The 27,616-nt window shown below is 44.3% G+C and overlaps 1 protein-coding gene across 1 annotated transcript in view; it reads right to left on the bottom strand.

Moving 5' to 3' along the window:
• Window positions 1-1,347: 1,347 nt before the first annotated feature.
• mmrn2a (multimerin 2a) overlaps window positions 1,348-27,616 on the bottom strand; it is a 40,396-nt gene continuing 14,127 nt past the window's right edge. The window contains exons 3-11 of the mRNA XM_031753099.2: window positions 26,881-26,987; window positions 25,644-25,724; window positions 17,296-17,562; window positions 8,685-9,109; window positions 3,655-3,852; window positions 3,085-3,549; window positions 2,555-2,915; window positions 1,944-2,396; window positions 1,348-1,775 (exon numbers count right to left, since the gene is read on the bottom strand). Of these exons, the coding sequence (XP_031608959.1) occupies window positions 1,366-1,775; window positions 1,944-2,396; window positions 2,555-2,915; window positions 3,085-3,549; window positions 3,655-3,852; window positions 8,685-9,109; window positions 17,296-17,562; window positions 25,644-25,724; window positions 26,881-26,987 (2,767 nt within the window). The 3' untranslated portion in view covers window positions 1,348-1,365. The remainder of the gene's footprint in view (window positions 1,776-1,943; window positions 2,397-2,554; window positions 2,916-3,084; window positions 3,550-3,654; window positions 3,853-8,684; window positions 9,110-17,295; window positions 17,563-25,643; window positions 25,725-26,880; window positions 26,988-27,616) is intronic.

The raw sequence follows: 27,616 nt of genomic DNA on the forward strand, positions 1-27,616 counted from the left end.
CCTTCAAATAACCAAAACCTGCAACTAAATGTTAGCAGAAACAAGCGGCCGAGCTGTGCTCTCCTTTTTAGTCTAATGATTCAAAACACGAGTAAAGGCTCATCGGGTCAAACCCTCCTTCAACTCCCAGAATCCACACTGACAGGATACACGAAGCAAGTGTTGATAATAAAAAATAAAAAAATAAAAGCATAATAAAGTTTCACATCCATGAAAACGAGGAGTTACTCTCCATATGAAGATCACACAACATGTTCGGACGGCTCAGACATCCAAACTGTTTTTGGTTCTACTGAAAAAAAGACGGAGGCTCACTGCCACTTTATTAGGTACACCTAGTACAGCGTTAAAGCCCCTTTTACCTTCAGAGCTGCTTTAATCCTTCACGACTCCAACTTGACAAGCTGCAGGAAGGTTTTAATCCATGTTGACGTGACATCATCACAACATCATCACTCAGCTGCTGCATCTGTGATGAGACCCTCCCGTTCCTCCACATCTCAAAGCTGCTTTGTTAAACTGAGATCTGTGACTGTGGAGCCGCCTGAGTGAACTCGCTTTGTAACATCAGAGGACGGTTCACTGAGGTCAGAAAGGGATGGGCGTGGCCCTCATCACAGCAGCAGCAGGCTGAGCTTTGATACAGGCAGGATGGATTAACTCTGAGCCGACCATCTGACACTCACAGAGCAGGAAACGTTTCTCCATCCTCTGCTGTCCAGGTTTCTGTGTGAGCTGTAGCCTCAGCTTCCTGTTCTTACCACAGACTGTGCTCTTCTGCTGCTGTTGAACATTCACAGATGGTCTTCTGCAGACCCTCGCTGTAACGAGTGACTTCCTGCTTCTTTCCTATCAGCTTGAAGCAGTCTATCTATCCTCTGACCTCAGCGAGTCATTACTCCCTGAGAGCTGCTCACTGGATGTTTCTTCCATGTGAAACACTCAGACCAACTTTGAGTCTCTTACATCTCCTTTCTCAGTCTGAACTTCAGCAGCTCGTCTGCATGCTTAAATGCTTTGAGCTGCTGCTCTGTGATTGGCTGATTAGATATTTACATGAAGATGTACCTAATAAAGTGGCAGTGAGTGCATACTGCAAGTTTGAGAGGTTTAGTTTTTTTTCTTTTGTTTATTTCTATCAAATTTGTGGCTCATATTCTTTTCCTCAGTGTTTCGGCTGGAACCAAACTGGAACAAACTCGCCGTCACGCTAAATATGACATAAAAAAAAAAAACAGAATTCTTCTTCTGAGCTGAAATCGCAACGTCGGATTATTTCACCCCTCCTGATCCTCTAAGCTGCCTTCATCTATCCATTCATCTAACCAGTTCCTTCAGCTATCAGCTGATTGGTCCTCAGCGCCCTCAGGTGGTCGGGTAGAGCAGCAGACACGCGAACAGGTCATCCTCTGACTCCGCCCACTCTCCTCCCCTCAGTTCCAGCCTCAGCTGCTGCCCCTCTCTCAGCAGCAGGAGGCTGACCCCGGAAGCCAGCCCCTCCTCACTTCCTTCCTGCCTCTGCAGAGGCACCCACGCTCCGCCCCTCTCCTCCTCCTCCCCTGTGCTCCTTAGGACCACATGGGCGGGGCCTGGTCTCAGGTGCAAGGTGAGGACAAACAGGTAGATCCCATCCACTGGAACCGTGAAGGTACTGCCAGAGTAAAACTGACCCTGAGTCAAAGCCGGCTCAAAAACAACAGCGCCAGAGACGCTCCGAAGAGGCTGAGCAACGAACAGCAGGGCGCGTTCTGATAGGCCATCGGGGACGGGCTCACCTGGAGAGAAGAGGAGGGGCCAATGGAAGAAGAGGTAAAGAAAAAAAACAAAAAAACAAGAACTTTAATTAAAAGAAACAAACAGCCACTATCAATAAAACATTAATAATAAAAATGTATTATTATTAATAACACCGCTGTACAGCAGTGTGTTACCTGGAGCCTCACCTGGTGACTCCCTCCTGCTGCGGCGCTTTCCTCCCCTCTCTGACACCTCCCTCCGTCCTCCTTGATTCTTTTTCTCTTTCTTCTTCAGAAGCTGCCACAGCTTATCCAGCTCCAGTGTGGCGTTGGATCTCACCAGCACGTCGGCGTTGCTGAAGACGTTCTTGAACACCCCCAGGTGTTGCTCCAGCCCCTTTTTCAGCCAAATCAGCTCATTCAGCACCGTGGCATCCACATGTGAGACATTGGGGCAGGAGCACGGTTTCTCCTCCAGCTGGGCCAGCCTGCGCTCCACCTCCTCCACCTTCCTCTCCAGGTTCCACAGGTCACCGCCATCTCCAGGGTGGAAGAGCATCTGCCGCTCCCTGGCAGGAAGTCCGTTGTTGCCGCCCCTCCTGGGGTCACCGGGCAACCAGGAGGGGGGCTGGTCTGCAGACGGCACCTCCTCTCTGCCTCCTGAGAGATGAGTCAAAAATGAGTCAAAGCAAAAACAGGAAGTAGCTTCTTAAAATGCATTTTATCTAACATCCAGCAGGGGGCGACCCTGACAGAATAGCTCATTCAAAATAAAAGCGTCAGCTGCCTGCAGCTGTCCCTTCACAGTAAAAGCGTACCCGTCTGGCCCTGCTTCAGCATGATGATGCTATGCTCGTGTCCTCTCAGCTGCTCCTGCAGGTTCCTCAGCTCCTCCTTCAGAGCCTGGACGGAAATGAAGTCAGCCTCTTCCTCCTCATCCTCCTCGTCCTCCCTCTCCTTCTGCCTCAGGCTGATCATCTTCAAGAAGTCGATCACCTCGTCTCCCAGCAACATCTTCAGCACCCTGCTGTGTCGGCTGGCGTCTTGGAGGAGGATATTGAAGGTGGTGTCCAGCATCTTTATCTTGGCGTCCTGCTGTCTTTCTGCATGCTTCAGGCCGGAGACGGAGGCGTTCAGGTGGGTCAGGCCGAGGTCCAGAGTCCTGATCCTGGTCTGCTCCTGCAGGAGGAGGATGGAGAGCAAACAGAAATACAGACAGCAGCCTGTTTAGAAACGCTGTGTGGATCTGTCTCTAGTGTTTGAGATCGTTATCATCTCATATGTGTGACACGATCTTGTTAAAGCTGAAAGTCGAGTCTGCTCTTAGTTACAGTTTTATTGCTCGTACCCTGTGGAGGCCAAGTTGGAGCGCCTTCACCGCTGGCTCCCAGTCGCTGCTCGCACCCCAATGCCCTCCCCTGCTGTTCTCGTCCAGAGCTAATCTGTTCTCATTGGCCAGCTCGGTCACGTTGGCCACGTCCCTCTGCAAGCTAGCCACGGCCGCCTGCAGGCTCTCGCAGTTGCATTCAATGCGCGAGTTGTTCTTGCAGGCGTTCGGGATCGTCCACAGGCAGTCCATGTCCTCCTCCACATCGTCCAGTCGTTTAACCTGCTGGCTCAGGTTCCCCGCCAGCTCGTTTACATGATTCAGCACTTTCACCTTGGCGTCCTCCACCTCCAGCCCCGTCTCCATGAACAGCACCTGGCTGCGCCGCGCCGTGTCGTTTATCTGCTTTTCCAGCTCCTTTATGTGCCAACTCAGCTGCTGGACGGTGTACGATGTCACCGCCGCATCCTCCATCAGCACGGTCACCTGCACGGGACACATTTCAGTTTCCTGTTTCAGTTCTGATTTTACTGTCAGAAAGCACACTCGTGCTGAACGTCAGGAACAAAGTCCTCATGTGTGCAGGCTCACCTTCACCGTGTTGTTGACCACCGTGTTTTCCAGCTCGTTGATGGCCTCCCACAGCTCTGAGGCGTCCGTGGGAGGCAGCAGCTGGTGTGGAGGGTTGGTGGGCAGATGGAGGTCATCCTGCTCCCGCTCATCCTCAGCCGTTTGCCACTGCTCCAACTTCAGCTCTGTCAGCGTGGCGTTCATGGCCTGCAGGCTGACCTGAGATCAGCGACAGGAGTTATTAATAAATGTGTTTCATTGGTGACATATGAGCAGACTGTACTTAAAAAATGAGCCCTGACTCTGGCTTCCTCTAACAGCCTGAGGATCCCACCAACACCAGCTAATGTTAGATTATAATGACCCACATCACCGACCGGACTGACCACACAAGGACAGGGAGGAAACATCAGCAGTGACCTCAGGGAGGCGACTGCAGCTGCGCATCAACCTCAGGAGAAAGATCATTCAGACACCTGACAGTCTTCTCTGAAGTCAGACCATGTAAAACCCACGAGCTCACACTGCTGGCCTCAACTAGCATGTGAAAGTTTGGAAAGGTTGCAGGAGAAAGCCTCTTCTGTCTAAAAGAAAGATGGCAGCAGCGCTTTGGTCAGCAAAGCTGTATCAGAATGAAGCGCGAGCGCTCTGAAACCAGGTCCCTCATTTTCTAACAGTTCGTGGAAACATTTGTACCCGGCACAGAAACATGTGATTCACGCAACATGCACGCCAGCCTGTGCAATCTGCATAAGCCCCGCCCCCATTTCCTCTATATAACACATTTACCTCCAGGTGAAGCAGAGAGAGCAGTGATGATGTAAAAGACAAGCTTGCATCTCTAAGGCAGGAAAACAACAAGCTTGTTCTTTGTGTCCAAGAGGAATCGAGAAAAGGCACAACTGTCCAGACTGCTTCCATCAGAGGAACCATCGGATGGCTCAAGAACAAAAAAATGAAATAATGGAGGCACCGCATGTCATCTCCTCTGACACACTCTCTGTGGCTCAGGTGAAAAAGCAAGTTTGGACAAAAGTAAGAAAGAAAAGAGACCGAGACAAAAGAAGAAGAAGAGATGAGATGACAAACTCCAGATTCTCCAGCATCCGGGGATAGTGCCAAAATATTAGGCTGTCAGTGATGACATCCAGGAATAACAGAAGTCATTTTAAAAAAAGAAAAGCTGGGATGAGAAATACTGGAATATGTTTAAATTAAAAGTTTCAAGGAACCTTCTAACGTTTTACAGAACTATCAATAATGACCAAAAGGTAATAATGAATTATTGATCGTGGTCATTTTAAAGATGTTTAAATTCCCTGAGCTTCAGTTTGTCATAATGTCATCATTTGTTTTAACCCTCATAATGTCCTCCCGATTTCCATACAGCTGTTGTCCTCAGGGGTCAAAAATGTCCCCACTTCATTTGAGTGTTTTTTAAAGTATAAAGTATAAATTGTCAATCAATTCAGTGTTACATCCTAGTTTTACTTAAGACCAACACATTAACACAAAATTTACCCAACATTACACATTTTAGGGCCACCAGACCTTGTTTACAAAAAATACACCCTGTTTTTTAAGCGGAAATAAAACAAGAAAATAAAATATTTAATTTTTTAGATAATTTTGACTATCTGACTAACTACAGAGTGCTGTATGTTGAACTTTAGTGAGAAAGTTCTTTTTGAAGTGTTTATAATTTTTAAATGGCAGCACATAATCACACCTGTGGTCCTCAGGGGTCAAAAATGTCCCCACTTCATTTGAGTGTTTTTTAAAATATAAATTATAAATTGTCAATCAATTCAGTGTTACACCTTAGTTTTACTTAAGACCAACACATTAACACAAAATTTACCCAACATTACACATTTAAGGGCCACCAGACCTTGTTTACATAAAGTACACTGTGTTTTTGAGCGAAAATAAAATCAGACAATGAAATATTTAATTGTTTAGATAATTTTGACTATCTGACTAACTAAAGAATGCTGTATGTTGAACTTTAGTGAAAAAATTTTTTGAACCATTTACATTTTTTAATGGCAGCACATAATCACACCTGTGGTCCTCAGGGGTCAAAATGTCCCCACTTCATTTGAGTGTTTTAAAATATAAAGTATAAATTGTCAATCAATTCAATGTTACGTCTTAGTTTTACTTAAGACCAACACATTAACACAAAATTTACCCAACATTTTACATTTTAGGGCCACCAGACCTTGTTTACATAAAATACACTGTGTTTTCGAGTGGAAACAAAACAAGAAAATAAAATATTTAAAAGTTCAGATAATTTTGACTATCTGACTAACTACAGAGTGCTCTATGTTGAACTTTAGTGAAAAAGTTTTTTTTTGAACCATTTATAATTTTTAAATGGCAGCACATAATCACACCTGTGGTCCTCAGGGGTCAAAATGTCCCCATCTGGTTTGATTGATACTTAATTACTTTGAAGTGGATTTTTCCCCACTTTTAATTAAAACTTAATTCAAACATTCTGACACATTTTTTTATTCCATTTCAAATTTAAGTCTGTTAAAAACCTCATAAAATGAATTTTTCTTTGTTTTCAGGTAAAAATAAATCAAATCATCAGTTATTGTGATTATCGTTTCACAACCAGAGTCAGTTGCTTTAGCAGATGATCACAGACGGGTATATGTCAAAGTTAATTTAGAAAGCTGTTTTAAACTACTTCAAGTTTTTTACTGGCAGCAAATAATCACATCTGTTGTCCTCTGCGCTCAAAAATGACCCTGTTTGCTTTGACTGTTTATAAAGCCATAAGTATAAAATATCATCCATCTCTGTGTTTCAAGGTTTTATTCAACTTTATTCCAACTCATTACCTGACAGTTTTCTATATTTTGGCATGGTAGGAACACCAGGGCATGGGTCTGAGTGAAGGCAAACTTTCATGTCCATATTTGACACAAGTGCAGGAGGAAGCTCAGGTTTATTCCTCTGCACTGGTCCCATCATGGACAGCTTTCTTTCTGCAGTTGCAGGCAAGGGTCATATACAGTAAACAAGTTGTTACAGATGATTGTTTTCTTTTGAAACCTGCAATGTTAGGGACAACTCGCGTGTCCTGACTGCAGGCCAGACGTTTGCCATCGGTACACTAGCATGTTCCATGTACAGCTGGACCTGGCATGACATACTGCCATGTTTTTATCTCATAGGTTTACTTGGGATGTTCTGTTGGAATGGACAGAGTCCTCTGAACGGGACTTGGTGCTCATACAGTCACATCAGTATCAGGATCTTACATCACAGCAGGAGAAACACCCACTTGTTCCATACACCTCAAATGGGAGCGCTTTGTGTCATGAACGACAGGGCTCGCAAAATCGCTAGCCCAACGTCGCGGAGCTAGTGATATCTCCAGTCGGGCGATCATATAGCCCGACGGGCGGGGCCCTGCACGATGATCATCTATTGTGTCTTTATCAAGAAATTATATCCTTTTTGCGCTTCTATGATTAATCTTGTGTCACCTTTAAAACTGCTCTACCAGACTCAGGATGTCATAAACTGTCCGTAGCGACTCCACCGGATGTAGAATCAACATACCCACATAAGACTACAGCTGCATTCGATCCATTTTTTTCCCTCTTGTTGTCCCTCCTTGTTCATCATTGAGTTGGCTGTAGAGCAGGTCATCTGCTAATTGGATGGTTGTTGGTTCAGTCTCTGTGTGCTCTAGTCTGGAGTTCTTACCAAGGTGTCCTTGGGCAAGTTACTGAACCCCAACTTGGTCTCTGATGCATCCATTGGCATGTGAACGTTAAAAAGCAGAATACAAGCAGAACACTGTGTATAATGCATTCAGTGCTCGAGTAGAAAAGCCAATGAAGGAGTATGGGACCTGGCATATGTGCTTGGACTGTGATAGATTATCTTTCTCTGTGGCACATGAGAGAGTCATGCATCGTCTGTCATTGGGATGTTAGAAGACCAGATCAATGTTTCCTCACATTACTGCAAATATTCCTCTGTCTCAGCTGACTCCTCTTTCCTGCTTGATTCTTTGTCTTCATCATAATTGAAATGGATGATGTGTAGTCCTCTGACACATCTTCTATTCCAGTTTCACATTCTGAAAACTCAAGAAACTTCAAGAAGCCCAGTCACTTTCTTTCCAAGTTCCTCAGACTACAATGCCCTGGATGCCCAAGAACCTACTTGAACATATTTCAGATTCTTCATCACTTTTCTTCACTTCATAGCCTTCTTCCACTTCTGCAGGTGGGTGATGTGCTTTTTCAGAGAAAGGGTAGCATGTGCTCTAAATATTGACAATATTTTCTATATCTTCTAACCCTGGATCTTCCTGAACATTGATTCTTCCTCCTCATTATACTAGAGGACAATATGTGCTTTGTCCTACTGGTCATTGCTTTGCACAACATGGTAAAAAAAGTATGCTCATCAAAGTATGCAAATCTCTAGTGCAATGGAGGCTTGTGAGCATACTTTCTGTGTATGTATTATTGTAGGGTCGACCTTACAATACGAAGCACTTTGATGCGACTGTTGTTTTGATTTGGCGCAGTATAAATAACATTTTATTGAATATAGAGCACCTGCCTCCTCATTGTGCTGCCTGTTGTTGTTGTTGTTGTGGTTGTTATGACCAGTGCTTGACCCCAAACATCAGTGATTCAAGATCAAAGATGTTTGATAGCAGTATGTTGTGAAAATATGGCCTTTTGCAACACTTTGTACTTTGGGGTCATTTTTGTCCACGAGGACAACAGGTGTTATAAAATCGAATAAAAACCCCATAAATAAATCAAATTACTTAAAACTTATTCCAATCATGCATAGTATAGTAATGAATAACTTCTGTTATTTTCAGACCATTTGATGAATAAAAAACATATTTTTGATAGCAAAAGATTTCTGTAGAGGACAAAAATGACCCGTGGACAACACAAGGGTTAATTGTACATCCTCCTGATTCATTATAAAGGTTTATATCAACACCACCATGAATCCTGTTAAGTGTTGGTATCTCGCCTCCCTCATCCACTGACCTGCAGCATCTTCTGCTGGCGTTTCAGCTTCACGTCGATGTCGGCCTTGAAGCTGGTGAGGTTGTAGTGCAGCATTACATGCTGCGAGTGCAGCCTCTTCTCCAGCTCAGTCTGCTGCGCCTCCACCTGCCTCTTGACCTCCCCGATGTTCTGAATCATTTCATCTAATCTGGCGTCCAACCGCTCCTCCACTCCATCGCCACGCTCCTCCTGAAGAGTCATCTGATGCCCCGCCCCCAGCTGGCTGCTCTTCAGCTGGGCCACATCATGGGCCAGGTCACCTACCCTCTGGCTCAGGTGTTCCAGTGAGTGGTTAAAGCGCTCCATGACCGGCTGCAGCTGGGACCACACCTGGTCCATCATGTAGGGGACAATGAGGGGAATAAGGGCACTGGGATATGGGAGAGGGGCGGCACTGAGGTCATCTGGAAAAAATAAAAGTGTTGTGTTTTTTTTTAATGTACGGAGATTTCTAAAGTAAAGGAACCAAATGGTACAAAGGACACTACAGTTACACAGCTGTTACATAAGCTGTTAGATCACAAACAATAAAGTAAAACCTACTTGGTTATATTGGATCTGTAAGTAGATCTGTGTGAAAAAAAATGCAAAAAAAACCAAAACAACAAAATATTTTAAATAAAATGTAGAAACAATCTAAATCAGGGGTCTCAAACTCGCGGCCCGCGGGCCATTTGCGGCCCACGTCACCTCTACTTGCAGCCTGCATATTGATGTGAAGAAATTTTTTTTTAAAATTATTATATGAAAAATGATTTAATACGACGGCAGAGTGTTACAGGCATGGCCCTTTCAGGCTACGCGTTTGCACCTTTCGTCCACACGTAAACGGCGTTTTCGGTCACTGAAAACGGAGATTTCTAAAAACGCCTGCCAGGGTGGAGATTTTCGAAAACTCCGTTTTTGCATTTACGTGTGGACGAGAAAAACGGAGAAAACGCAGCGTCAAAGGTGTGCGCATTTTTTTGACGTCACACTGTGCGCCACGTTATTGTTTCGGTGAAATGAATTTCTACAATACTGTTAATTGTACTTTCTGCAGTGTTTAAATGCTTACATATACACACACACAGTTACTGTCCCTCCACACATACCACTCGGTTCTGCTTCTATGCCCCATCTTTGTTTACTATTTCCTACCGAGGCTTCTAGACTTCTGACTGGGGTTAGGAATATATCGCCACCTGTTGCTTTGGCATGTTCCTAGCAGCGTTTTCCTTCATTTCTGCGTTTACATGTGGACGGGATTATTTTTTAAAACGAAAACGGAAAATCTCCGTTTTTAAAAATACCCGTGTACGTGTGGACGTAGCCTAGTGAGCGGTGTAGTCCTTGTTGCAGGGAGAACGTGTGGGACCGCCCCACCCGCTGTGTGTCTGAGCGTGAGGGAGGGAGAAAAAGGAGAGTCAAAAAGTACGAGGTGCTACCGAGCAGAAACGGGAGATGGAAGCATGTAAATATAAAAATAACCACTGCAGCCAAGAAGAGTGCCTGATGAGCCCAGTTGTAAGCAGTGTTGGGACTAACGTGTTATTAAGTAACGCGTTACAGTAACTACGTTATTATTGTGGTAACGAGCACGGTAACTAGTTATTATGCCAAAATCAGGAACGCGTTACTCGTTACTGGGATTTAGATAGGCTCGTTACTCGTTACTTCGTGTGGTGGATATCGCGGAGCTTCCACAGATTCAATAACATTAGCAAGTGGTGGAGGCCAGCAGGTGGATGAGGGAAAAGGGAGGCAAGAGGAGAGACCAAGCGGCCGCGGTCCGAGTGTCAGGTGAACTGAACTTCAGGTAAGAAGTTATGACCTGCAGTCTATCGGAGTCAGATATAAACCAAGTTTAGGTGGAGTTTATTTTCGGTATGCTGACATTTTTCGTACTGCGTGCTAGCTAGCATGACGGAGTTTCTATACAGCTGGGTGGGTGCTATGTTACTGATGTTGAACTTTATTTTGTTCATACGGTTAATTATTAGAGTTGCCAACCGTCCCGTAAAAACAGAATCGTCTGGTATTCAGAGAAAATATTACGCGTTTCGTACTGAGGTGAAAAGGAACACAGTTTGTCCCGGACTTCAGCTACAATGAAAAAGACACAAAGCTGAAGCTGCACAGCTGCCTCTTCTTCTCTCATTCTCTCCTGTTTCTACTTCAATCACGAAACTGATCAATGATCAGCTGATCGGCTTTTCTCTGTTTATTTATCGCCCACTTTGCGCCAGAAAGAGGAAACCAGCGGATGTCGCGCTAAACAACAGCAGCACGTTTAAGCTTGATCAGCTGTTGTTAGAATTTATTTAATATTAATTTCTAGTATCAGCTGATGTTTGCTGGAGCCACAGCTGTAAAGCTGCTGGTCATGATATCGGTTTGGTTATCTGGTGAGAGGAAACATGCAGATGAAACCAGGAGATGTCCTTACTGAATCATCAGAGCTGAACAGGTGATGGAGAAACAGGTTTACCTTTTAGGTGACATGAATGAGTTGAAGGAAGTTATGAACTGTTTCTGAGAGACAAATAACACCAGGATCCTTTTCACGTAGCTGACAGCTGGTAACTGTGCAGGGGCGGGTCTAGCAAAGTTATGCCAGGGGGCAGGTAGGGCATTAACAGGGAAAGGGGGGGACAAGGAAATACTTTTCTTTCTTATTCTCATTTAAAATGTCTCGCTTTAAAAAAAATAATTATCTGAGTCTTACAACAAACGATTGATAGATTGATACATATATACCATCAGAACAGTGTACATCACTGTCACAACAGTGTTTGTTTTCATTCAAAGTCTTTATGATTTTTCCTATAATGGCGGGCGGTCTCTAGTCAAAATGCCGGGACGATTGTTTTGTCCCAGTCCAGCTCTGTATGCAGCTCATCTGCAGTCTGGTGTTACCTACATCTTCCTATTCAGAAGGCAGAATTTCCAAGTTCTGAGTACAATCAAAAGCACCACGACTGCAGTTTTTGTGTTGGATGTAAAAAGCAGGCTAGAATCATGGCGGCGGTCAACGACGGTCCAGGCGTGGGATTTCTCTCGTGGAAATATGCACATTATTTTTTCCTTTCTATTGGTAGGTGGCACAGTGCACTTGTGGCATGTAAGCAAGCTAGAAGACTGGCAATCTGGCTGGGTATCCAGTTACAGAAGCAACACATTAACAAGAGAAGTCTGAGTAAAACCAAAGTTACTTTCCCTAGTAACTAGTTACTTTGAAAGTAACGAGTAACTTGAAGTAACTGAGTTACTTTTGATGGAAGTAACTAGTAATGTAACTAAGTTACTAATTTAAAGTAACTTACCCAACACTGGTTGTAAGTAAGCTATTAAGACTCGACTGTACACCGTGTTCCTGTTTTCCTCCAAAACAAAGTTCTGCTGGAGCAGCCTTTCAACGCCTCTCTCTGTCTCTCGCTAGCAAAGTTGACCCAGACAGTAAAGTTCGTTCCCGGCTACGAGCCCGACACGGAAGCCAAAGTATTATCCAGAGGTCTCCTTACCACTGTTCGGAGCCGCGGACCTGGCCGAGGTAACAAGAGAGTGCAAACATGTTGAGGGCTGTGTTTGTTCAGTGAGAGATTTATTTGGAAAGAAAACTATTTTCACTTGCAGTCGAAAACTAATGTGTACGCTTATGTCTGCATTTTTATTTTGTTAAATACAAACAAAATTGTAGCAAAAGTGCTGGAAAGTATCTGGCCAGAAAGAGCTGTTTATTTGGTAGTTCAATGAAACTACTGTACTATACTGCTGAGTGACTGTCTGCTGCTCGTTAAATACATTTCATTGCAATGCTGACTCTGTGCTAACTTGCATATGACAAATGAAACTGAAGCAGAAAGGCTTCAGATAGTTAAGAGTGAGAAAAAAAATTGCGTTCATGTTTGCAATTTTGTCTTGTTACACAATATTTGGAATTAAATAAAACAAACACAACACTACATTTTAGGAAATATTAGTGGGTGTATTCGTGTTTGTTTTTTTGTACTACTTGGACACTAAAGTGGCCCTCCAATGAGATGACGGCGCCAGAAGTGGCCCGCGGATCATTTGAGTTTGAGACCCCTGATCTAAATGATCATACAATGAGAGCAGGTGCTTCTAACGTCCTGCTATACCTTTGCAACACCTGTGAGTCCACCTGTAATTAATGAAACTGATCCACAGTGAACATGTCTGCACTCCAACCTGAATATACATCTTCATGCAGAGGACACTCTCATATGTGCCCCCGGCTCGTCTCTCGATCTGCTTGCTTTGATTTTTGAAGTTTCTCATGAAACACGAAGTTTTTCTAAACTGACAAAGGGAGCAGCCCAGCATGCTGTTTATTAATGAGGCAACACCTTAGAGATACTTAACTTCAAATTTAACCTTCATACAAAAAAGTTCGGTCACGCCACTTTCTGAGATTAGCCAAAGCTCTTATTCTTATACTGAACTTGGAGTTAAATATTCTAAGTATTCTGATTTCACTGGAGCTTTTTAAACTTTGCATTTATTTATTTGTGCTGGTACTCACACCTTTATTGACACGTGAACACACTCTTTGTGTTACCTGCATCTCTTTGGGCACGTCTGTCACCATCTTACGATGCTGTGACTGCAGCCATTCCCCAACAACAGCCATGACAATTTGTATATTAATGATCAAGAAGCTGAGCTGGTTGTTAGTCAGTGTACTAATGTTTCTCCCCATGAACAGAATCAACTTGTTGGGACATTTTATTCTTCATGAGCTCATGGTCACATGTGAGGGTAGGAACACAGACTGGCCTGCAAACTGACAGCATCGCTTTCACATCCAGCTCTGCAGCACACTCCTTCCATCAACATGGCTTCACATCTGCCTGCAAACTGCTCCAGTGTGAGCTGAAGGTCATCATTTGATGATGCCAACAAAACCACATCATCTGCAAAAAGCAGAGCTCCTGAAACCTCTGAACAGAAAAGTCTCCACCTCACAGCTATGCCTAGAAATTCATCCCACTAGAAGTCAAGAACAGAACTGGTGGAAATTAAACTGGAAGTCAGAACTCCTACCGGTGTATCTACTCAGAAACTGTATAAACTGCGTTGTGTGTAATGGTAAGACAAAGGCAGCATGAGTAAAAATGTCCAGTGTCCATCTTCACTGGTTTAAAAGCTGATTCAAAAACACAAGAGCAGTCACGACCACATGCTGAGTTGTGGGCTGCAGTGGAAGTTTGACCTGTTGGCGGCACTAGAAGAACGCAGGAAGCTCGCCGACTGTAGGATGTCACCCCCTGAGAAACTCTGGACTTCTGAACCAGATTTCTGAAATAAAAATAGAACCACGAGGGGCTATTCGCCCACTGCTGACAAAAACACACTCCCCCCTGTGAATCATGGCTCTCTGGGGACCTAGACTGTGTTGTTGTGCTCTGAAATGGAACCAGCTGAGGCTCCAGTCTGGGTTAAAAACACAGCAGAGCTCCAAAGGGAAGCAAACACGAGGATACTCGCTGAGCTTTACCGCTCCTTGGGATGGTTTGATGAAAAGTGAACATGCAGACCTCAGGGCGCTGCCGGTCCTTCAGCTGGTCGGAGGCACCTCGGGGCCAAGAGGATCTGATTGTGTTGTTATTGTTATTCCTGGACTCTGAAATAAATCCAACTGTGCTTACACTTCCTGCTCAGCGATCCCGAGAGGCTCTGAAGGACAGAACAGGCTGAACCAAACCCAGCCACAAACTGCTGCTGAAAGCATGAAAGCTGTGTTTACTTTCAGCAGAAGCACGTCACATCACGATCACCTCCACTGGACGGAAACATGTTTTTGACTTATTCCGAGTTCAAATCCAGGCGGCATCTTTGGAAAGTTAATCTGAGCCTGATGATAGTCACGAGGTTTCCAGTAAAGCACTCAACAGTGGGGCTCATGTTAGCGCTGCACATGCTACACAAAGTGAGTTTCACAGAGGAACAAGTGTTGGCCTTCAAACCAACTCTTCATGGAAAAATGTCTTTAAAAAGGGCGAAATATGAATCTAACCCTGAACGAGTGGTGGATGCTAACAGATTAAAGGATTCGATTCTAGGGGGCAGTTTTGTCTGGAAGACTTTTTCCAGTCTGTGACTGATTTTTCTACAATGTTGGGAATTGGACCACTTTGAAAGACCCCCAGAAACCCTGGAGAACTATCGCTCTTATATATATTACACTGAACAAACATTTAACACTTTCATGCATGAATTATGACAACCACAATCAAGTATTTGTATTCATCTTTAGGCATGAAAAAAAAGATATCTGAACTTTGAGTTTTTTACATGTCCACTAAGGTGGACAACACTGGCTGATCAGTGGGTGGCAGGGTATGGAGTGACACATCAGTGTCCAATGTAGATGTTTATGTGCAAGTATGGCATCAACACTGACACAAATACAAGAAATCAGCCTTTGAATAGCTGTCCACTGTAGGCACCACTATGTGTGAAAGGGTTAAACACAACACTTTTTCATGAGCTGAGCTCAAAAGTCGCCTTGAGGCGACTTTTGTTGTGATTTGGCGCTATATAAATAAAATTGAATTGAATTGAATTGAATTGAAAGATCTGAAACATTGTCTACAAACACAAAGACCCATTACTGAGCACTTCTCCTTTGCTGAGATAATCCATCCCACCTCACAGGTGTACCTTAGACTGCTCACATTAAAAGGCCACTGTGACATGTGCAGTTTGATCACACAGCAAAACGCCACAGATGTTGCAACCTTTGAGGGAGCTCCGGGAGGAATGTCTACCGGAGCTGCTGCCATGAAATGAATGTTAATTTCTCTACCATGAGCCGTCTCCAAAGGTTACGCTGACCACGTGTAACCACACCAGCACAGGACCTCCACATCCAGCACGTTCACGTCCAGGATGGTCTGAGACCAGCCAACCGGACAGCTGCAGGAACAATCAGTTTGCACAAACTGTCAGAAACCATCTCAGGGAAGCTCATCTGCATGCTCGTGTCCTCACTGAGGTCTGGACCTGACTGCAGTTCGTCGTACAACGCTCACATTTATGGGGTCTGGGTATGCTGGAAGCAAGGGTCCTCACATGTGAGAAATACAAGTGTGTGTGTGTGTGCTCGGCTTTGGTGTTTCCCTCTTGGAGATGCAGTCCAGACAAAAAACCACCTGAAACACTCACTCTGATCATCATGACCTGTTTTCTTTAGCATATTGAGAGGTCAAAGGTCAGCTTACAGTGAGGTCACCTCAGGCTGCAGCTGCAGTCAGGAGAGAGGGAAAGAAATCACACGCTGCCCTGTCAGCTGGTAGTGTTTCTATCTAATGATCATCAGCGTGATTTACGGAGGCGAGCACAGGCGACTTCCTGTTCGACAAAAGAGCGTCTGTTACACAGAAGCGCTTAATTTCTTCTTCTGTTTGTTGTAAATGTCCCACTTTAGAAGGTGAGACGTCACTTTAAATTTATTAAAAGGAAAGCTTAATATGGCATTAATTTCAGATGTGAAGTAGAGACTCATTTCTGTCTGGGTGATTTTATCAGGCACAGCTGGATAAATCATGAGTCCACCTTATTCACAGAGCTTCAACACAACAAAAAGTTACAAAAATGCCTCAATTTATGTAAAAAAGTCTGTAAAAAATGAACCCAAAATTACACAAAATATTGTGGACTGAAATAAAACTTGTTTATCACTGGATGGTTTTATAAACATAAACTAAGGACTCCCTGTCTGTGCTCTCTGCACTAGGACAGGAGGCTAAAGCTAATGCTGCTATCCTGTAAATATCATACTTACTTTTGTTTGAGTACTTATGTTTGTTTTATTGTACCTTTTATATCTTACTATTTTTTATTATATTTATTATTGCATTTTGCACCAAGGGAGTGGCACTCCAATTTCGTTGTACCCTGTACAATGACAATAAAGGCTATTCTATTCTATTCTATTCTAGGACAGGAGGCTAAAGCTAACAGCTCCGTCACAGTCATGATTTAATAGATCAGTGGCTGGATTATAGCTGTTTTTTTTCTCTGGACTGGACATTCTGAAACACTCATAAATGTTCCTCTCAGGATGATGTAGCTGGCTGGTCACTGAGGTCAAAGGTCAGAGAAAACAGAACAGTGGGAAACAGAGCTGGCCAATCTCAAACAAGCTGGAAGTGGGGGTGTGATGTCATAGGTGTGCTGGTCGGGTGACTCACACACACACACACACACACTGATGTATATGTAACGGAGGAACAAGCGGATTTCCTTCGGAGGAAGTGTGTGTGGGTGTTTATCAGCAATGGAAGATGTGCTCACGTCTTTATTTAAATAAAAGTCTCAGGACGCCAAAATAAAAGCCCTGACTTCATCATGCAGGCAGGTTGCAGTTCCTCCAATGTCCACCAGAGGCTCCAGCAGTGAGTCAGTCCCCATTAAATTATGTTAAGGTTTAAAGTTTGGAGGGGCGTGGCCTCATTGACTGACAGGTCGATGGTGACACTGCTAGTCGTCTGCTCAGCTTCACCTCAGCTAATTAGAGTCCCTGAACTGGACCTCTGGACTGTGATTGGCCGTTGGAACCTTCTCAGTGTGGACAAAAACTCACCTGGCATTTGGTGACCGTGCGTTCGGTGTTCCTGCTGTGGGTGATCACGATCGAGGTGGTGGGGGTGTCGGTCGTGGTTGTGAGTGTTCGTCGCCTGGTATGATGTATGATGGCGGTTGTGGGCGTGTCCTGGCCCCGTGGTGGGCTGTGTGTCGTTGTCCTGGTTGCTTGGGTAGCTGGCATCATACAGTGTGCTGTCGGGCACTTGGTGGTCGTTCTGTTCGTGGTTCAGGTCTCCGCCCCGCTGCTGGGGCCGAGTATGAACAACTGAAACATAAAAACAACAGATCAGCGCGAGAAGCTGCAGAAAACGTAAAAACTCAGACTGACAAATGTCTGAGTAACATCGAGGTTAACCTAAAAGACAGCGCTGGAAAAGTAAACCTGGTGTGTATTCTTCTTTGAGAATACCGAACATAGGCGGACGGTGATGATTCAAGCCTCACTGACCTGAACTAACACAGAGATGAACAGGAAGTCTTGCAGACTGGCTGTGAGAGAGACAGAGAGGCTGATGGGAAACAGGCTGATGTATTTGGGGATTTCTCCGCTGAGCTTCCGTCGTTTTTGTTTGAGCTCATTGTTGGAATCGCAGCGACAGCAGGAGCGCTGATCTCTGAGTCGGTGACCTGCAGGCCGGGTCGAAGGCATAAAATACATCAAAGCAGCGTCTGCGGCTGCAAAGGAAGACAGCGAGGAACGCTGTCATCGTTTTCTCCTCTGAGGCTGCAGCACGTCTGAGGTCTTTTAGTTTCGTCCCATCTAAAAGTTTTGTTCATGAACATCTGACAACTCAGAAGAGTTAAAAACTTTTAATTTAGCAGGAACATAAGTTTGGCTGGATCAGATTCAGAGGAGGTTGGGGTGGATGGAAAGATGAAATATGTGACCAGTAAAACCTTTTTGGTAATTTTACGTTGCTAGGCTTATTTTGTGGGTCTGCAGTTGAATCTCTTTGTAATGGTTTGTCATTTTATTTTCCTTTCACATCCTGCTGTAGTCATTTTGCATCCCTTTGTGGTGTTTGTCTGAAACCACAACAGTTTGTAGATCAGCCTTCCTGCGTGCTCTCTTTGCATCCATCTGTAGCGATTCAGTATCCCACAGAGGTCGTTTTTACTTCACTTCATTATGTTGTGTCTCTTTATCATCGTTATTCCTCTGTAGAGTGTTCCTGGTCTTGCATCTCTTTCAGGGAGCGCCACAGCAGGTCTGCCTCCATCCCACCCCCAGGATCCCCCCAGCATCCCTCTGTAATCATTTCACATCCCCTTGATGTAGTCGAGGATCTGTGCCTCTTTTGTGTGATTTTAAAGTAATTTTCCATTCTTTTGTGCCCATTTTGCATCCCTCTGGTTGCATATTTTTGGTTCTATACGATTTCTTTTCATCCGTCTGACTGCTGTCATCATGAATGAACTCGATTCAGTTCATAGAGTTTCTCCTTCAATTTCTTGAACTCTCTGCCTGCATCACCTCATTCATGCATCTAACCAGGAAGGTCTGAAACTTTAGATTTATCTTCCTCAGCGATACTTTACATCAGGTTGGGTGCAAACACCCACACATGCAGGGCCTTGGGGTAGGGGTGTGTCACCAGGGTGCAGAGGAGACATCCCCCCCCTCTGTCCCCTTCTGGCTGCCTCTGCCTCAATTTTATCCCACAACTTAGACATTCACATTACTCACACTCTCATTACACATACATATAGGATCTTGGGGGTGGGCACGCTACACGGATTCCAAATTACCATCAGGGTGTACACCTCACCCCTGGCGTCGTTGCCCACCTCTCAATTTTAAATACACGTAGACATTGAGGGCTAGCAGGAGGGACTATACGCTTACCTGCTGCTCTGGCAGGTGGCTCCATGCCCTCCTGGGTTTTAAATGCACCTTAGAACACACATACATCAACACTACATAAGAGCGGGTGGAGGGAGGTTTGGAGTCTTCCTACACCCCCGTTCTCTGCGGCCTGCTGGAGCGGGGGGGGCTAGGAGGAGGAGTTGGCCGTCCGACTGGGGTCTGGAATGTGGGGCCTCCCTGCTGCTGCGGAGTCGGGGCGGTCTGCTTCTCCCCACCGCAGGGAAAAGGGTAACATCACCTGGGTCTGGGCGCAGTTTCCCCTCCAGGGGCAAGGGTACCTAGACCCGGGGCTTAGAGTACGCTTGGGGAGTGTGATTGTGTGTACAGCGTCTCTTTATGTCTGTCTCCACGTTGGGTGAGTGTTGAGTAATTGTATATGAGAGCATGAGGGTGGGAATGGATGTTTGTATCTGTGTGTGCCTGTTTGTCTGTGTCTTTATGTCAGGTTGGGTATCAGACGCCACCTCTCTGGGGACATCTCAGGCCCTCCAAGGTTTGGAGGCCCATCTCCCCCCACCACTTCCCCTGCCGGTGGCAGACGCCCTCAGACATCGGTGCGTTGGTGGTTCTTTGTGTCGGGGTGGGCGCCCAGGTACCCACCGGCTCACTCCTTGGCGGCTGCTTATCGGGGCCTGGAGCCTGGGGCTCGCTCGGGCCACTGGGATGGGGTGCCTCGGCCTCTCAGCCCGGGGCTCGGTCACTCAGGCACAGCTGGCTGCCGGCGGAGCTCACGGGCACGTCACTGCAACCCCCCCCGGCTTCTGCTCCGCGGCTGCTGAGTGACCCCTCATCTGGGACTCTCCTCAGCTCTTTCTGGGATAGTGGTGCTGCTGCCCCTCTGTTGGTCTTCCTTGGTCTCTTGTGTTCTGGGGCCTCTGGATGTCTGGAGTTTTGATCTCCTCCATACCTGCTTCATGCCCTGGAGGACGGGGCAGTGGCCCCCCACACCCTCTAGCAGATCATTACATGAAGGAACCTTTTAAAAACAAGCGTTCATGCTCACAGGTGTACACACACGGTGATCACACACACAAACTACACCCTTTTGGCTCCTACCTCAAAGCACACTGTGCGCTGTCGATCCCACGTGCTGCACAATAATGTTTAATATTTAGTATTTACTGTCATATTCCCATATATCATTGTGATGTTGTTTATTACTCTCGTTTTCTTCTGCTTGCTTTCTTTTTTTCTTTCTCAACAGGTGATCCAGGTGATCGATATATGTATTTTTGTCTGCTTATTCTGTTGGTTTTGGTTTTGCCCTTCTCCCCGTCCCTCTTCTCAGCTGTTTTCTTTCCCTCTTTCTTTCTCCCTTTCTTTCCACCAGTCAAGTCTGTCCCGTATTCAGCAAGTCAAAATAAAATAAACAATAAAGGTGAATCAAATGGACCATTACGGCAAGGCTGGGATGGTCCATTTGGTAAAAAGTAAATCCGTTGGGCATCTTTCTTCGCCTTTAGACAATAATTCTGATGGCAAAAGAACCAAACGGGACAGGTTAAAAAAAAAAAAAAAAAAAAAAAAAAAAGGTTGGGTGCAAAAAAGGTTGGGTGCAAACATTATCCTACTGGGGACACTCATGTGTCTGCTTCCATCTGATCTGCAGTGGACTAAAGAAACCAAAGAATAAGTACAGTAAGCGAATGTGAGTCGCTGTATTTGCATCTTTGGACGGTTGAATAGTTATTTTGGTCACTTTTAAGAAAAATCTCCAAAGATTTGTTTGTTTTAGCTTCTTAAGTGTGAACATTTGATACTTCTCTTTTCTCTGAATTTATTTTTATATATTTGTGGAGCTGAAGAAACTGATAACTGATCATTTAACCGATAGCTGCTGCTCTAAAACAAAACTGTAATCTCGTCTCACTTATCATTTTTAAGACCATTGAGAGGTGATTCAGTGATTCATGGCTCGATTTGTTGATTTAAAGTCTTAATCTCTCCTCTCTTTAAAAAGCTGGACACACGTGCATTAGCTTCCACTAGGGCTGCTCAATGAATCAAATTTTAATCTCGATTACGATCTGGGTTTTCAACGATCATTAAAAATGACTGAGCCAATTATTAGCACCTCCCTCGTGCTTTACTCTCGCGCTGCTCCGTGTGGCAAATGGAGTGCACCTCTCTGTGTTTTGAACACACGTCACAACAATTAAGAGGACCCGAGGGAAGCTCGGAAAGCTCAGAAAGCTAAGCAGAAGTTATTTGGAGAGGAGAGGATAATGGCTGCTGAAGAAAGAATGCCGTTGGTTGAAAAGAGGTAAAACGACTTCAGTGGTGTGGAAACCAATGTTCCCTCTAAGCTGCGCACTGCTGGCACGGTCTCTGCGCACAAAAAAAATCTAACCTGAATTGAAATTAAAATTAAAACTTCAACAATTCTGTTTTGCAGTGTTAGTCAGTGAGTGACTGGCTGCTCCTGTATGGGATTAGAACGATGCCACCTTATCCTGTAGTCCAGCCAATGATGCGATTCACATTCGTATATACGCAGCCAATCAACGTCGCTGACAGGCTATGACAGCGTCCTTATGTGCCGACACCGGTGTTTTAGCGAGCAAAGCGGCGTGGCTGATGTGCAGTGAAGCCACATTAATGACAACGTGTCCAACCATTGGAGATGTGAGCAGGACAGACGGAACAACTGACGGGAAAAGTGTGGACTTTATACTAGTTTTTAAATTGTGTTGATCGGCCACGTAAAACCAGAGTTATGATAAAAATATCTGCAATGTTTGGTTTTCTTCCTGAATACTATCGTTGTTTATATTTACTGCGGGAAGAAACGGTAAAAACGGCGTTTTATAAGGAAAACGCTGGAAAGCCTGTGAGCAAAAACAAAACCAAACCCCACCCCCAACCCTTTCCTATTGGTCGAAAAAAGTACTATGTCGACCAATCAAAAAATGATATGGCAACGTGGCATCTAGTTGTTAAGAAACGGGGGGAAGTTTTAGGAGTGACGGCGGTGTTCTGAGATGTGAGAGATTTGAGACGTTTAGCGCAAATCTTGTGTAGTTAGTGTGTAGTTAGTGTGTAGTTAGTATGTAGTTAGTGTGTAGTTAGTGTGTAGTGTAGTCAGAACAATGAGGCGGCTGCTGAATGTTACAGGTGTTACAGCAGTGATACATCTCCTGTTGTCAGGCCTGCAGGTATCAGGCTGTTGTTCTCCTTTATCTCATAGTGGACAAATGATTTTTTGGAGTGGCACAAATAATCTGTGTGGCATCAGATTTGATGCAGAACAGCTGATTGTTCTGTAAATAGTTTGAAATGTTTATTTAAAAACGCCTTGGCTGCATTAAAAAAAATAAATAACTGCAAAAAACTTTGTTGTTTGCCAAACTGAGTTACTTTTTTGAAGAAGTAACTATATAATTAATTGGCCAACATTGGTCATTATATCCTGTATTTTGCAGACAGAGTTACAGACTCTCTCCCAGACCACAGACTCATAATACAAGTCAGAGCTTTATGAAAAAAGAAAGAAAGTTGTGTTTTCAAAATTGGAGTTCAAGTTATTTTTACTTCCAATAGTGTTAACATCCTACACAGGTCATGAACAGGATTTTTTACATTTTCATTGTAAGTGGGCTAAAGCAGTTAATTAAAAGTAGTCTAACATAAATGTAAATGCTGTAATTTGATTATTTTAATAAACCATGTAACTTGGATGGATTAGATGCCGGCGTGACCACAGTGCACATGTCTGATGTCGCTCACAGTGGTCCAAGGGACGCTCAGGGAGTTTGTGTGTTCGCTCAGACACATGAAATATTTGAGGAACATTGGTGGAAACATTATGGGTTCATGGAGTCAGACGGGATCAAATATTGTGCAGTATTTTGAAGTTCACTAAACATAGATGTTTACATTTTTCATTTATTTTTTATATTGCAAACATTTGCACTGTAATCAGTATTTGCACACTATTTTATATTATTTTTTGACAATCTTTAAAGCCATTATTCAATACATTGCTATTGTTAAATAAATATCGTCAAATAATCGAGATCTCAATTTCAGTGAAAATAATCGTGATTATCATTTTTGCCATAATCGAGCAGCCCTAGCTTCCACTGCAGAGGCTACTACAGCACAAAGAATTTAATGTGATGCAGTGTTTGCAGGTTTTATGAGTGGATGACTCATGCTTGTTGTATTTGAAGGTGTTCCTGTTATTGTGTCCCATCGTGTTAGTGATTTAATTACATCAACCCCAGCTCGCAGGAAGTGGGTTCAATCATGGGCGCGGTGGGAGCGGACTGTAGCGTGTGGAGGTGTGTGAGGAACGGCCTCTTTGTTTGTCTTTCTTTGTTAAATCGAGCCCGTAAAGGCCAAAGGTCTATTTCAGTCCCGTGTTTTTCCAACAACATTGACTGTTTTGATTCTCGGGGTTCTCAGTGCCGCACACGCTATAAATACTTGATGTACTCTGCATGTATCCTGCAGTACTATAATTTCACGGTACCACACCAAAGCTGAGAAAACTGTTGTTGTTACTTCCTGTTGAATCAAAAGCAGAACAAAGAATCAACCTGCTGCAGTTAGAAAACCGAAAAACAGCAGAATAACCAAAAACTCGCTCTCTTCGGTTCATTGATGTTCTTTTGATTTCTGCTGCTGCGCGCTCTTAAACTCCTTTTAACGTCTCTTTCTACTCATTTTGCATCCCTCTAGTCATTCAGTGTCCATTAGATGTTATTGTCCATTCTGTTGTGGTAATTTCACATTCAGCCCTTTGATTATTTTGTTCGTCTTTAAAAATATCTATCATCATGCATCTTTCTGTGGTAAATTTGCCCTTTCATACTCTCATGTTGTTATCCCTTTGTAGTCATTCCTTTTGGTTGTTTAAAGTCATTAAGTTGTTCTGCATCATTCAGTACTTATTTTGCATCCCTTTGTGGGGTTTTTTCTTTAAATTTTGGTCATTTATGCACACCCTTGTAGTCAAATTTTTACTTTTCATCTGTTTCGGTCATTTTGCGTGCTTGTGGTCTTATTCCATCAGTTCATGGTCACTCTACATGTCTTAGTACTTGTTTTGCATCCCACTGGACTCATTTAGGGTGTATTTGATATTCTTTGGCATCTGTTTGTGATGGTCTTAGGTCACTGCAGCCAATGTCGTGTGAAATGTGTCCTCCATCAGGATCACCTCCTCCCACCTGTCCTGCACAAAGCTCAGTCTTTTTGCACAACCAGCTGTCATTGTTGCACTTTTCTACTGTCTGGTGTTGCACTGTTTTTGTTCTCCTTCACTGTGCACGTGGTTGGAATGATGATAAAGCCACTTGACTTGCACTCTTCTCCTCTCCATCAGCTCACACCAACTTGAATCTTCTCATCAGGCCAGTATGACCTTTGACCTCTGAACAGTGTGTCTGTGGTTCCCCGTTTACAAGATGACTCACTCTTTATTTATATGTTGCGAACGTGGGAGTAGGGGGTGGGGGGTGACCTTGGTACTGGCGCACCCACGCCCTCTTCTCCAGGGGAGAGGAGGGTGGAGGGAACTTGACCTTTTGTCGATGTGAGCGCGGTGCTTCCTCACTTTGTTAGAGTGGTAATGAGTCAGAGGGCGGCATTAACGCAGAGAGTGAAGGTGAAACTCAAGAGCCAACCAATTTATTCTGAGCAAACACGAAGTCGAAAACCACCGCAAACAGAGACCGGCAGGTCAGCCAGAGGTCGCCGTAACCAGTTTTCCCCGGTGTGACCGCAGCAGCACCTCCTGCAGCTGGAGGCGGCTCCTCTAGCTGCGTTTTCTCAGCTTATTCTTCCTCCAGGTTTCTGAGGTCATCCTCACTGCAGGACCCCTCCTCCACCCTTTAATGACCAGATCTTTTCACTTGTTGTTCTTAATGAATATATATTATTATTGTTCCCTCTACCTGATCTTTTCTTTACAGTTATTCATATTTATTCATTTAATATTATTCGTTTTACTTTACTTTTAATAATATGCTTATATTTCTGTGTATCTTTGTGTGATTTTCAATGATTTATGACTGGAGACTCATTTGGGTCGTTTCCTGTTGTTTTTAAAACTGTCATAGGAAGAAGTGACTCATGCGACTGAAGTAGCTTTGCATGATTCACAGTCCAGAATAATACTTCTTTCTCAGATCGGTGCATCATCAGTGCATCTTTTGTTTGAAACAAGCAATTTAGCTTGTCTCTCTTTTTCTTTTTCTGATTGGTCATTTTTAGGAAGCCTGCTGAGGGGCAGTACTTGTAAGCTTTTAAGAAGAGTTACTACAAACAGATCTGATAGAAAGCTGAGTTCTGGGTCTCGACTGTAAGTGGAAAAGTCTCAAATCGATCATCCCGAGGTGGAGTCTGATTGTTGACACCATCGATGACCACTTCCTGTTTGTTATGACCAATGCACTGATTGGCTCGCTGTGGCTCTACAGTCTGAGACAAGAGTTACCTGAAGAGTCAAAAATGTTTCATTTCCAAGAGCATACCTGGAGCCTTGACCTCTGCTGTGCCTGCTCCAGATCGTCCAATCAGAGTCGAGCTTTCAGAATCCTGCCGAGGACCTGAGACTGTTGGAGAAGAAACAGAACAAGCTGTAAAACTGCAGTTTAAACTAACAAAGAGAAAGAGTCAGCTCAGAGATGGTCAATAAAAATTAATTATCCTCGAGGCAGTGGTCCGAGCTGAGACACCCGCTCCTCCTCCTCCTCTTCCTCCCGTAAACTTAGATAATATTCGAGCTGACGTCCGAGCACATCAAGGGCTCAGAGCAACAAATGAACAGCAATAATAAAAATCTGAGGCAGAGAATGACTGACTTTCATGTTTCTCTTCATGAGCTCCTGATTTGAGACTCAGTGATGGATTCATGAACTCATGGCTTTGACTTTGTGCCTCAGATACTGGAAACACAGAAAAATGCAGGCAGCAGCCACATCTGTCCGAGCCAGCTAAGATCATGCAATAATGTGGCATGTTTGTGGAGGAGCTGAGAGCTTTGAGAGACGACCGCTGATAAACTTTGAGCGTCACACAAACAGAAGCGAAGAGCAGAGGACGTCCTCCTGCAGATAAACACGGCTGTTCCCACACGCTGAGAAAATCTGGAGCACATTAAGTTCCCGAGCGATACTAAAGCCAGCCTGTTCTTGGAAAAGTAAAAATAGACTCCAGCGGAGGGAAACCAGAACCAGGCGTCCATTCAGAGCAACTCTAAATATACTCCATCCTCATCTCCTTTATTAAAACGAGCAGTTTATGAATAACCGCGGCTGCTTTCAGGCTCACTGTAGGCATCGGAATCAAACTCACTGAACATAAATATTAATAAATATTTTAGATCATAAATACAGAAAAGGATTTCTCTCATTTAAAGGACAATAATATAAATAAAACCCATTTTCATACGTTACTGTTATTCAGGCTGTTTCTGTTCACTTGTTTCTGATTTTGGAACCACATTAAAGTGCAGTGGATAAATGTAATGAGGCTGCTTTTAACCCAAACAAACCAGAGCAGATTTTAGCCAGCGAGTGCAGACCAGGCGCCACCTGAAGGCCAAAAAGGAAGGGGACCAAACAGGACAGGAACTCTTAAGGTGGACTTTTAATGGATAACTCTCTGATGTCAGTCTGAGGTTTGTGCTACAACCTGCGCAACACTGAAGTCTGCTTCACAAAAACATCCTTAACGTGGACTCGGGTGATGGTGATGCTGCTGACTCACCTGTGTCCTCGCAGTTGTGTCCTCCGTGTCCCGGACAGCAGCGCCACAGCAGAGAGGTTACGATCTTCTGCTGCTGCCTGTAAATCGGCCGTGTGGACAGCTTGTACCTGCACATGAACACACACACACATACAAACACACCGTGGTTACTGCTGCTCGGCCTCTATAGAAGCCATCACCTTCAGCAAAGATGTCACGTCTGTGGGCGGGTTGACTCCCAAAGTTCTGCATCTGCATGCAGGTGAGGTTTGTTCTGACTCTGAACTTTCAGATTCAGGATTTTGAGACAGGAAAACATGAGAAATATGAAAAATCAATCTGGACCCAGGTCAGTGAAGGGATAAAAACATGCTTTCTACTGTCTACCAAAGTTACACTGAAAACACACACACATCAAAGTAATTTGAAGATGATTAGTGACAGGAGGCTTTTAGATCTGATGCCACCGTCGCCAAGCACTTTGGCGACAGTGGGAAGGAAAAACTTCCTTTTAACAGGAAGAAACCTCCGGCAGAACCAGGCTCAGGGAGGGGCGGCCATCTGCTGCGACCGGTTGGGGTGAAAGAAGAAAAACAGGATAAAGACATGCTGTGGAAGAGAGACAGAGATTAATAAGAAGAAACAGAATGAATGCATGAACTAGTTTTTCAGCGTCACTCTGAGACAGGATATTTCTAATTTTAGAGATGTTGTGCAAATGGAAGAAAGCAGTCTTACATATTCGTTTAATATGTGC

This window comes from Oreochromis aureus, linkage group 13 (assembly GCF_013358895.1).
Source record: "Oreochromis aureus strain Israel breed Guangdong linkage group 13, ZZ_aureus, whole genome shotgun sequence".
NCBI lineage: Eukaryota > Metazoa > Chordata > Actinopteri > Cichliformes > Cichlidae > Oreochromis > Oreochromis aureus.